This window comes from Oncorhynchus tshawytscha, linkage group LG29 (assembly GCF_018296145.1).
Source record: "Oncorhynchus tshawytscha isolate Ot180627B linkage group LG29, Otsh_v2.0, whole genome shotgun sequence".
In the NCBI taxonomy this organism is placed as follows: domain Eukaryota; kingdom Metazoa; phylum Chordata; class Actinopteri; order Salmoniformes; family Salmonidae; genus Oncorhynchus; species Oncorhynchus tshawytscha.
The window spans coordinates 21,953,067-21,965,894 of record NC_056457.1 but is presented as its reverse complement, the minus strand read 5'-3'; the positions used below and the strand labels follow the sequence as shown (position 1 = coordinate 21,965,894).

At 44.0% G+C, this 12,828-nt stretch overlaps 1 protein-coding gene across 1 annotated transcript in view; it reads right to left on the bottom strand.

Annotated features, from left to right (window-relative positions):
• The window catches only part of LOC112227747 (dipeptidyl aminopeptidase-like protein 6), a 356,992-nt gene extending 345,988 nt beyond the window's left edge, over positions 1-11,004 (bottom strand). Inside the window, exons 1-2 of the mRNA XM_042308485.1 lie at positions 10,478-11,004; positions 10,310-10,384 (exon numbers count right to left, since the gene is read on the bottom strand). Coding sequence (XP_042164419.1) covers positions 10,310-10,366 — 57 coding nt within the window. The 5' untranslated portion in view covers positions 10,367-10,384; positions 10,478-11,004. The remainder of the gene's footprint in view (positions 1-10,309; positions 10,385-10,477) is intronic.
• Between the last annotated feature and the right edge of the window lie 1,824 nt (positions 11,005-12,828).

The window sequence follows — 12,828 nt, the reverse complement described above, 5'->3', positions numbered from 1 at the left end:
CGTTTTGCCAGCAGCTCTTCGTTGTGCGTCAAGCATTGCGCTGTTTATGACTTCAAGCCTATAATCTCCCGAGATTAGGCTTGTGTAACCAATGTGAAATGGCTAGCTAGTTAGCAGGGTGCGCGCTAATAGCGTTTCAAACGTCACTCGCTCTGAGACTTGGAGTGGTTGTTCCCCTTGCTCTGCATGGGTAACGCTGCTTCGAGGGTAGCTGTTGTCGTTGTGTTCCTGGCAATACTAAAGTGCCTATAAGAACATCCAATAGTCAAAGGCTAATGAAATACAAATGGTATAGAGAGAAATAGTCCTATAATTCCTATAATAACTACAACCTAAAACTTCTTACCTGGGAATATTGAAGACTCATGTTAAAAGGAACCACCAGCTTTCATATGTTCTCATGTTCTGAGCAAGGAACTTAAACGTTAGCTTTCTTACATGGCACATATTGCACTTTTACTTTATTCTCCAACACTTTGTTTTTGCATTATTTAAACCAAATTGAACATGTTTCATTATTTATTTGAGGCTAAATTGATTTTATTGATGTATTATATTAAGTTAAAATAAGTGTTCATTCAGTATTGTTGTAATTGTCATTATTACAAATACATTTTAAAATCGGCCAATTAATCAGTATCGGCTTTTTTTGGTCCTCCGGTCGACCTCTACTCTGGATGTGTAGACATTTATCTGATGCTGTCTGGTCCAAAACAATATGATATTGTTGCCACCCATTGCATTGAATTCAAGGGAAGCCAGCAAGCAAAAGTATAAAATAGCCCATCAGCGTTGAGCTAAACTGAGTGAGCTCAACTGTGAATGGTCCTGGTGCACAAAAAAAAAGTGTTAAGGGAAGCCAGTTTGGATTTGGCGACACTCCTATTAAATTGCATTGAGAGCATACGTAATAGACAGAAACAACTTCAATTGTTGCATCTCATTGTGTTGTTGTCCTCCAGTGGCTAGGTAGCTAGCTAAAATTGGCCCTTTCCTAAATTAGCCATGGATGGAGTTAGGGATTTGGACTTGCGGTTTTACTTCATTCTCCATACTGGCCAATGATTATAACTGCGATTCTGATCCATCCATCAATTCATACATTGTCCCCCTGGCCTGAGAGAATGGAATTTCAATTTGTAGCTAGATGTAGATGGCTAATGTTAACTAGCTAAAGTTGCCCATGAAAGTAAGTTAGGCTAGCAAGCAAGCATTTTAGCCAGGTATGTCACGGCTGTCTTCGTCCTCATCAACTGACGAGGGGAAGCGAGAAGGATTGGAGGACCAATAAGCAGCGTGGTAAGTGTTCGTCATTTTAATTGAAAAAACGGAACACTACAAAACAACAAAATGACAAGCGTGAAGCTAATAAACAATAGTGCTGACACAAACACTACACATAGACAATCACCCACAACCCACAATGACAAAACAGGCTACCTAAATATGGTTCCCAATCAGAGACAACGACTAACACCTGCCTCTGATTGAGAACCATATCAGGCCAAACACAGAAACAGACAAACTAGACATCCAACATAGAATGCCCACTCAGATCACACCCTGACCAAACAAAACATAGAAACATACAAAGCAAACTATGGTCAGGGCGTGACAAGGTAGCAGCCTAAGACAACAAAAAATACAAGTGTGTACTGTATGACAGTGATAGATTGTTTTGTCAACATGAAAGAGATGAGGATGGCTTTGGCATTTCTCTACAAGTAGGGTGAGTAAACCTGTTTTTCTACTTGCAGGAAGAGGCATGCACACAAATCAGAAACATGGACAGCCACATCATATTTTCTTACGTTGATTGGACTAAATACACTGCTAAAAAAATAAAGGGAACACTTAAACAACACAATGTAACTCCAAGTCAATCACACTTCTGTGAAATCAAACTGTCCCCTTAGGAAGCAACACTGATTGACAATAAATTTCACATGCTGTTGTGCAAATGGAATAGACAACAGGTGGAAATTATAGGCAATTAGCAAGACACCCCCAATAAAGGAGTGGTTCTGCAGGTGGGGACCACAGACCACTTCTCAGTGTCTATGCTTCCTGGCTGATGTTTTGGTCACTTTTGAATGCTGGCGGTGCTTTCACTCTAGTGGTAGCATGAGACGGAGTCTACAACCAACACAAGTGGCTCAGGTAGTGCAGCTCATCCAGGATGGCACATCAATGTAAGCTGTGGCAAAAAGGTTTGCTGTGTCTGTCAGCGTAGTGTCCAGAGCATGAAGGCACTACCAGGAGACAGGCCAGTACATCAGGAGACGTGGGAGGGCAACAACCCAGCAGCAGGACCGCTACCTCCGCCTTTGTGCAAGGAGGAGCAGGAGGAGCACTGCCAGAGCCCTGCAAACTGACCTCCAGCAGGCCACAAATGTGCATGTGTCTGCTCAAACGGTCAGAAACATACTCCATGAGGGTGGTATGAGGGCCCGACGTACACAGGTGGGGGTTGTGCTTACAGCCCAACACCGTGCAGGATGTTTGGCATTTGCCAGAGAACCCCAAGATTGGCAAATTCGCCACTGGCGCCCTGTGCTCTTCACAGATGAAAGCAGGTTCACACTGAGCACATGTGACAGACGTGACAGAGTCTGGAGACGCCGTGGAGAACGTTCTGCTGCCTGCAACATCCTCCAGCATGACCGGTTTGGCAGTGGGTCAGTCATGGTGTGGGGTGGCATTTCTTTGGGGGGCCGCACAGCCCTCCACGTGCTCGCCAGAGGTAGCCTGACTGCAATTAGGTACCGAGATGAGATCCTCAGACCCCTTGTGAGACCATATGCTGGTGCGGTTGGCCCTAGGTTCCTCCTAATGCAAGACCTCATCTGGCTGGAGTGTGTCAGCAGTTCCTGCAAGAGGAAGGCATTGATGCTATGGACTGGCCCGCCCGTTCCCCAGACCTGAATCCAATTGAGCACATCTGGGACATCAAGTCTCGCTCCATCCACCAACGCCACATTGCACCACAGACTGTCCAGGAGTTGGCGGATGCTTTAGTCCATGTCTGGGAGGAGATCCCTCAGGAGACCATCCGCCACCTCATCAGGAGCATGCCCAAGCATTGTAGGGAGGTCATACAGGCACGTGGAGGCCACGCACACTACTGAGACTCATTTTGACTTGTTTTAAGGACATTACATCAAAGTTGGATCAGCCTGTAGTGTGGTTTTCCACTTTAATTTTGAGTGTGACTCCAAATCCAGACCTCCATGGGTTGATAAATTTGATTTCCGTTGATCATTTTTGTGTGATTTTGTTGTCAGCACATTCAACTATGTAAAGAAAAAAGTATTTAATAAGAATATTTCATTCATTCAGATCTAGGATGTGTTATTTTAGTGTTCCCTTTATTTTTTTGAGCAGTGTAGTTTTTTGTATCTTTTAGCTGTACCTGTATTAGAATAAACATAGGTGATTTGATGATGTGGAAATTTTGAATTTGAAATGGTGCTGGAATAATGGAGGGTGCTCCTGTTTTCTTTGCGACTCGAGGTAACTCTCCGTGCTTCTAAATCAATAGTTGTTTAGTGATCCGAAAATGTCGGAAACATTAACTTCATTGATCATGCTGTAGTTCATGTAACAAAGTAATATGCTTTGTGGACTTCACCGGACAGAGGTTGCTCTCTGGTTTTGTGATGAAACAAAGGTTTGGTTGAATTTATTAAACGTTGTGAGTTATCTGGCCCAAATGTATTACTTGGGGCTTGGGCCGATTGGGGCTACTCTCTGGCAGATGACTACACAGGCAATTTTATATAATTAACATTTCATTATTTATTTATTTTTTCATATTTTCGTCATTGTTTCTGTGATCCAAAAATACAATTAACATCATAAAGAAATTCTTTAAGAGTCCTACGTAGTATTTTGTTTAAGGCAATTGATAAGCATTAAAAACTTTGTGGATGGAACCTCCTGAGTGGTGCAGCGGTCTAAGACACTGCATCATTTCCGGTCACAACTTGCAGGCTTGTTTTCGAGTTGCTGTGCGTTTTGTTGCCAACCTGTTTTGCTACCTGACAACTTTACGGTTTTCACTTTTTAATTACCGTTCATATATTTATTTATTTTTTCCTCAACTTTTTCAACTTTTTCACTCCGGACGCTTTATCTGGACACGATTCGTCAGGACCTCCAACAGCCGAAGCTAAGTAGTAACATTAACATGATGCCTTCTAATTGCAGCCGCTGTACTCGCCTTACGGCGAGGATAGCTGTGCTGCAAGCCCAGCTTCAGACGCAATCGTTAGGCAAGGGTAATTTCAGTGTAGGAAAGGATGAAACAGCGTCTGTGCCACCAGTAAGTACAGATAGTAGTATAAATCCCTGACACAGTCCCCGCAGCCGGACAACTTTCTCACGGTTTCTGGAAGGAAATGCTGTAGGAACGCTCAACCGGTGTCGCTCATTCAGCCGACAGAAACTTTCAACCGGTTTTCCCCATTAAGCAGCGGGTCGGAGTCAGAGGCCGATTCTTCTCTGGTCTCTACTCCTCCCGTTACGGGGTCTGAGACGCCGAAGCTTCCCACCATTAGCTCTGACAAATTGAAAACTCTAGTCATTGGCGACTCCATTACCCGCAGCATTAGACTTAAAGCGAATCATCCAGCGATCATACACTGTTTACCCGGGGGCAGGGCTACCGACGTTAAGGCTAATCTGAAGATGGTGCTGGCTAAAGCTAAAACTGGCGAGTGTAGAGAGTATAGAGATATTGTTATCCACGTCGGCACCAACGATGTTAGGATGAAACAGTCAGAGATCACCAAGCGCAACATAGCTTCTGCGTGCATATCAGCTAGAAAGATGTGTCGGCATCGAGTAATAGTCTCTGGCCCCCTCCCAGTTAGGGGGAGTGATGAGCTCTACAGCAGAGTCTCACAACTCAATCGCTGGTTGAAAACTGTTTTCTGCCCCTCCCAAAAGATAGAATTTGTAGATAATTGGCCCTCTTTCTGGGACTCACCCACAAACAGGACCAAGCCTGACCTGCTGAGGAGTGACGGACTCCATCCTAGCTGGAGGGGTGCTCTCATCTTATCTACCAACATAGACAGGGCTCTAACTCCTCTAGCTCCACAATGAAATAGGGTGCAGGCCAGGCAGCAGGCTGTTAGCCAGCCTGCCAGCATAGTGGAGTCTGCCACTAGCACAGTCAGTGTAGTCAGCTCAGCTATCACCATTGAGACCGTGTCTGTGCCTCGACCTAGGTTGGGCAAAACTAAACATGGCGGTGTTCGCCTTAGCAATCTCACTAGGATAAAGACCACCTCCATTCCTGTCATTACTGAAAGAGATCATGATACCTCACATCTCAAAATAGGGCTACTTAATGTTAGATCCCTTACTTCAAAGGCAATTATAGTCAATGAACTAATCACTGATCATAATCTTGATGTGATTGGCCTGACTGAAACATGGCTTAAGCCTGATGAATTTACTGTTTTAAATGAGGCCTCACCTCCTGGCTACACTAGTGACCATATCCCCGTGCATCCCGCAAAGGCGGAGGGGTTGCTAACATTTACGATAGCAAATTTCAATTTACAAAAAAAAAAAATGACGTTTTCGTCTTTTGAGCTTCTAGTCATGAAATCTATGCAGCCTACTCAATCACTTTTTATAGCTACTGTTTACAGGCCTCCTGGGCCATATACAGCGTTTCTCACTGAGTTCCCTGAATTCCTATCGGACCTTGTAGTCATAGCAGATAATATTCTAATCTTTGGTGACTTTAATATTCACATGGAAAAGTCCACAGACCCACTCCAAAAGGCTTTCGGAGCCATCATCGACTCAGTGGGTTTTGTCCAACATGTCTCTGGACCCACTCACTGTCACAGTCATACGCTGGACCTAGTTTTGTCCCATGGAATAAATGTGGTGGATCTTAATGTTTTTCCTCATAATCCTGGACTATCGGACCACCATTTTATTACGTTTGCAATTGCAACAAATAATCTGCTCAGACCCCAACCAAGGAACATCAAAAGTCGTGCTATAAATTCACAGACAACACAAAGATTCCTTGATGCCCTTCCAGACTCCCTCTGCCTACCCAAGGACGCCAGAGGACAAAAATCAGTTAACCACCTAACTGAGGATCTCAATTTAACCTTGCGCAATACCCTAGATGCAGTTGCACCCCTAAAAACTAAAACAATTTCTCATAAGAAACTAGCTCCCTGGTACACAGAAAATACCCGAGCTCTGAAGCAAGCTTCCAGAAAATTGGAACGGAAATGGCGCCACACCAAACTGGAAGTCTTCCGACTAGCTTGGAAAGACAGTACCGTGCAGTACCGAAGAGCCCTTACTGCTGCTCGATCATCCTATTTTTCTAACTTAATTGAGGAAAATAAGAACAATCCGAAATTCCTTTTTGATACTGTCGCAAAGCTAACTAAAAAGCAGCATTCCCCAAGAGAGGATGACTTTCACTTTAGCAGTGATAAATTCATGAACTTCTTTGAGGAAAAGATTATGATTATTAGAAAGCAAATTACGGACTCTTCTTTAAACCTGCGTATTCCTCCAAACCTCAGTTGTCCTGAGTCTGCACAACTCTGCCAGGACCTAGGATCAAGAGAGACGCTCAAGTGTTTTAGTACTATATCTCTTGACACAATGATGAAAATAATCATGGCCTCTAAACCTTCAAGCTGCATACTGGACCCTATTCCAACTAAACTACTGAAAGAGCTGCTTCCTGTGCTTGGCCCTCCTATGTTGAACATAATAAACGGCTCTCTATCCACTGGATGTGTACCAAACTCACTAAAAGTGGCAGTAATAAAGCCTCTCTTGAAAAAGCCAAACCTTGACCCAGAAAATATAAAAAACTATCGGCCTATATCGAATCTTCCATTCCTCTCAAAAATTTTAGAGAAGGCTGTTGCTCAGCAACTCACTGCCTTCCTGAAGACAAACAATGTATACGAAATGCTTCAGTCTGGTTTTAGACCCCATCATAGCACTGAGACGGCACTTGTGAAGGTGGTAAATGACATTTTAATGGCATCGGACCGAGGCTCTGCATCTGTCCTCGTGCTCCTAGACCTTAGTGCCGCTTTTGATACCATCGATCACCACATTCTTTTGGAGAGATTGGAAACCCAAATTGGTCTACACGGACAAGTTCTGGCCTGGTTTAGATCTTATCTGTCGGAAAGATATCAGTTTGTCTCTGTGAATGGTTTGTCCTCTGACAAATCAACTGTAAATTTCGGTGTTCCTCAAGGTTCCGTTTTAGGACCACTATTGTTCTCACTATATATTTTACCTCTTGGGGATGTTATTCGAAAACATAATGTAAACTTTCACTGCTATGCGGATGACACACAGCTGTACATTTCAATGAAACATGGTGAAGCCCCAAAATTGCCCTCGCTAGAAGCATGTGTTTCAGACATAAGGAAGTGGATGGCTGCAAACTTTCTACTATTAAACTCGGACAAAACAGAGATGCTTGTTCTAGGTCCCAAGAAACAAAGAGATCTTCTGTTGAATCTGACAATTAATCTTAATGGTTGTACAGTCGTCTCAAATAAAACTGTGAAGGACCTCGGCGTTACTCTGGACCCTGATCTCTCTTTTGAAGAACATATCAAGACCATTTCAAGGACATCTTTTTTCCATCTACGTAACATTGCAAAAATCAGAAACTTTCTGTCCAAAAATGATGCAGAAAAATTAATCCATGCTTTTGTCACTTCTAGGTTAGACTACTGCAATGCTCTATTTTCCGGCTACCCGGATAAAGCACTAAATAAACTTCAGTTAGTGCTAAATACGGCTGCTAGAATCCTGACTAGAACCCAAAAATTTGATCATATTACTCCAGTGCTAGCCTCTCTACACTGGCTTCCTGTCAAAGCAAGGGCTGATTTCAAGGTTTTACTGCTAACCTACAAAGCATTACATGGGCTTGCTCCTACCTATCTCTCTGATTTGGTCCTGCCGTACATACCTACACGTACGCTACGGTCACAAGACGCAGGCCTCCTAATTGTCCCTAGAATTTCTAAGCAAACAGCTGGAGGCAGGGCTTTCTCCTATAGAGCTCCATTTTTATGGAACGGTCTGCCTACCCATGTCAGAGACGCAAACTCGGTCTCAACCTTTAAGTCTTTACTGAAGACTCATCTCTTCAGTGGGTCATATGATTGAGTGTAGTCTGGCCCAGGAGTGGGAAGGTGAACGGAAAGGCTCTGGAGCAACGAACCGCCCTTGCTGTCTCTGCCTGGCCGGTTCCCCTCTTTCCACTGGGATTCTCTGCCTCTAACCCTATTACAGGGGCTGGGTCACTGGCTTACTGGGGCTCTCTCATGCCGTCCCTGGAGGGGGTGCGTCACCTGAGTGGGTTGATTCACTGTTGTGGTCATCCTGTCTGGGTTGGCGCCCCCCTTGGGTTGTGCCGTGGCGGAGATCTTTGTGGGCTATACTCAGCCTTGTCTCAGGATGGTAAGTTGGTGGTTGAAGATATCCCTCTAGTGGTGTGGGGGCTGTGCTTTGGCAAAGTGGGTGGGGTTATATCCTTCCTGTTTGGCCCTGTCCGGGGTGACCTCGGATGGGGCCACAGTGTCTCCTGACCCCTCCTGTCTCAGCCTCCAGTATTTATGCTGCAGTAGTTTATGTGTCGGGGGCTGGGGTCAGTTTGTTATATCTGGAGTACTTCTCCTGTCCTATTCGGTGTCCTGTGTGAATCTAAGTGTGCGTTCTCTAATTCTCTCCTCTCTTTCTTTCTCTCTCTCGGAGGACCTGAGCCCTAGGACCTGAGCTCCAGGACTACCTGACATGATGACTCCTTGCTGTCCCCAGTCCACCTGGCCATGCTGCTGTTCCAGTTTCAACTGACCTGAGCCCTAGGACCATGCCCCAGGACTACCTGACATGATGACTCCTTGCTGTCCCCAGTCCACCTGGCCATGCTGCTGCTCCAGTTTCAACTTCCACCTGACTGTGCTGCTGCTCCAGTTTCAACTGTTCTGCCTTATTATTATTCGACCATGCTGGTCATTTATGAACATTTGAACATCTTGGCCATGTTCTGTTATAATCTCCACCCGGCACAGCCAGAAGAGGACTGGCCACCCCACATAGCCTGGTTCCTCTCTAGGTTTCTTCCTAGGTTTTGGCCTTTCTAGGGAGTTTTTCCTAGCCACCGTGCTTCTACACCTGCATTGCTTGCTGTTTGGGGTTTTAGGCTGGGTTTCTGTACAGCACTTTGAGATATCAGCTGATGTACGAAGGGCTATATAAATAAATTTGATTTGATTTTGATTTGCATCGCAGTGCAAACTGCGTTTCTACAGCTGCTGGTTCAAGACCCATGCTGGCCGCGACCGGGAGACCAATGAGGCGATCCACAATTGGCCCAGCGTCGTCCGGGTTAGGGGAGGGTTTGGCCCAGCCGGGATGTCCTTGTTCCTTAGCGACTCCTGTGGCGGGCTAGGCGCATGCACACTGACACGGTCACCAGGTGTATGGTGTTTCCTCCGACACAAAATATTTATTTGTGGATGGGTATAATTTGTATGTATAAAATGTAGAATAGTATTATTTAAAATTACTAAACAGGGTAATTTTGTATACATTTATTTAAATTTGCATCGGGAGCTTCTGGGGGGATTCTGGTAAGATAGTCGGTAGACAGAAACAGCCCGATGTACTTGGGTTAATTCTGGGCAGTCATTCATTTTGATTCCGGGCTGAGTCGACACCCGTATCTGGGACGATTCAATCAGTTCCGGCCCACCAGAAGACGGCCGCTTCTGGGCCGATTCCTCATTGCTAGCTGGGCTATATATCACGGACGCAAAGCATATGAACTAACAGGTTACAGAGCGAACAAGCAATTTTCACAACACATAGGTTGTAATATGGCTTTTTTTCTGGCTTCCCCAATGATTTTACCCATGCACCGCTGGTGGGCCTAACCACCTAGGCCGCCCATGCGCAGAAGCGCAGCGTCCTTTATTAGGATGCTGTAAGGCCATATTCTGGTTCAACTGCTTCCATACATTCTACAGTAGCCTAAGTGGAAGGAATCCCTAAAATACATTACTATTTATATAGCCTAGGCTACTGTATGTGTAATATGTATTTAGGGCACCGTTATCCCATAATAGGAATTTGCAAAACAATAGTCCAGTGATCGCATAGGAAAATATAGAAGCAATGTCATATTCTCAGTTCAGTTGGTGGTTGATGATTGCTTGTGATAGCCTACCTTGCAATAGCCCAAACCCGCTTTACAATAGGCCTAATAATAAAAAAGACTTACATGCCCTGCTTTTGAACACCTCCGGTATGTCTGTGTTACTCCTGCTGTTTGATTCATGGTTGACAATTAAAACTCCTGTGAAATTAAAGAAAATATGTTCGTCTTGGTCTCAAGGCTAAAAGTCCAAAATGAATCACTGTGGACAACTCAATAAATTAACAAACATACCTGGATATAGCCTACTTGACCGCTGTAGTTGTTCTCCATAAGCTGGCGTCTTCTTGGTTTGAAAACGTTTTCGGTATAGCCTAGTAGTCGGCTATCTATTTTCAGAGACAAAGTTTCACCCAATGTGTTCCACAACATCTACAGGAGTGAATACTAAACAGTTGTTGCAAACAGCTCGAGCGTCTATTTGGCGGCAAAAGCTCCCTCGAACTCTCTCGCTGGAAATAAACTCCAATCAAGAAAGCAAATATAACGAAAACCACAAGAAAGCTTCATATACATATACGGAGCCCCTTAATAAATGTATATTTGTTGAGCTGGAATTATTTATATAATCTACTTTATTCGACGAAATGATATCACAAACAAACTTCGATGCCTTGGATATCAGAGCAGGTCCGCACCTGAAGAGCATGACAGGCGCTATAAAATAAAATAAAGTAACCTATGTGACCGTTAAATGAAAATGTCGTCGAAGAGTGAAGCATGGACGTTGTGCTGACTCCAGCCTTGGGTTGAAAGTAAAGCATGGGCTGGGAAATGCTACAGTCTTTGCTTTTCCATTCTACTCGCTGTTCTGTCGAGAGGTGGCACACGAACCTAGAAACTGTAGGGAGAGATGACTGCGCTGCAGATGTAGCCTACAGTATAAGCAATACCATGCATAAGGACGTCTACTATTGTGTTTGTCTGTAACAATATCTGTACGTACTGTATATCAACCAACGTAGTCGTTTGGAATATATAATGGCTTAAATAGTTGCACACCAATGCCAACCCTTTTTGCCAAATGTATTTGTCATAAATACTGTATGTCCCTTCAGTGGTGATACCAATGGTATTCATATTGCAAGCATCCCCAGCTGTCTTAGAAGTGTTAAAAGCGATCAATATCGTTTGAATGGGAACTCATGAGTGACCTTTACGCCATTCGTCTTCTAATTGGCATACCAGCCTAATGTAGATGAGCTGAGGGAAGCTAACATAAAGCATATCTCCAGTGCAAGGTTATTATATATAGTAAACGAAAACTTAAAATAAAACTAAAATTGAAAAAAACATTTAGTAAACTGAAACTGACAGCCAGTCGCTGTCTAATGTGGTACCGTGCCTTCTCAACCTTGAGTCAATGAGTGTTGCAAAACAGTTGGCACAGGTTCTCCTGAAGTCACTGCATGAGCGCTTCGCATGCATACTGAATCCTCTGGCAGCCAACCCCTGCATTAGCTTGCCTGATGGTCCCAAGTTGGTCAATGCCACTTCGCTCAACAAAGATGAAGCCGCTGATGAGGGAAGCGGTCTTTTGAATATAGAATAAACATCAAAAAACGAATGGGAAAAAAACGTTTTACATCACGAAACTATAATAACCTTGCTCCAGTGTTTAATTAATTGTGACAATTACAATAATCATGTTTGATGTGATGCCATGTTAGAGCATAACAAATGCAATGAACTGTAACAAATGTTGGAAGGACAGAACTAATAGAAGGACAGGACAGGTATGACTGCTGTTGCATTCCATGCTTGCCAATTAGTCATTATTAATCACTTGAGTAAGCTTATTAGACTGGCATGGAAATGTGAATGTGGTCTTTCCCAAACTTTACCTGGACTATCTGCATTGCTGTTAACTATTAACCGCATCGGTACAGTGTGCTGTGCTGAAGCAGAGAGAACAATCTAGGGAGCTCATCATCAGTGATGTACTTGGCCGTATGCTTTACACTCTGTAGTGCCTTGCAGTCAGATGCCAAGCAGTTGCCATACTAAGCGGTGATACAGCCAGTCAATATGCTCTCAGTGGTGCAGCTGTGGAGCTTTTTGAGGATCTGAGGGCCCATGCCAAATCTTTCAAGTCTCCTGAGGGGGAAGAAGAGTTGTCAACCAACGTCAATTCAACCTAAAAGCAACCACAAATTGAACCATGTCATTGGATTTAGGTTAAAAGTTGGGTGAAAAAAAGACACATGCCCAAATCCAATCAGTTGTACATGACGATTCGACGTCATCACATTGAATTTATTTGTTGAAATGACGTGGAAGCAGCATGGGTTCAACCAGTTTGTGCCCAGTGGGACACGCATCACCCATTTAAGCCTTGCTGTCATTGTCATGGACGCAACAATGAGTATCAGAATATAATAAGGCTTTTTATCATCTTTTACATGCACTGACACAGACAGAATGAAAACCACATTTTTAACATGAGAAGTTGAAAGGTATGAGGAGGTTAAATAAGTATAACATCAGACAAGGACCCGAGGTCACAATGAGAAGCTGGATTTAAACTGCATTTCTCGTTTTCGCACCGCCTCTCACTCTGCCTGCTGGGGATTCTCATTCTCCAC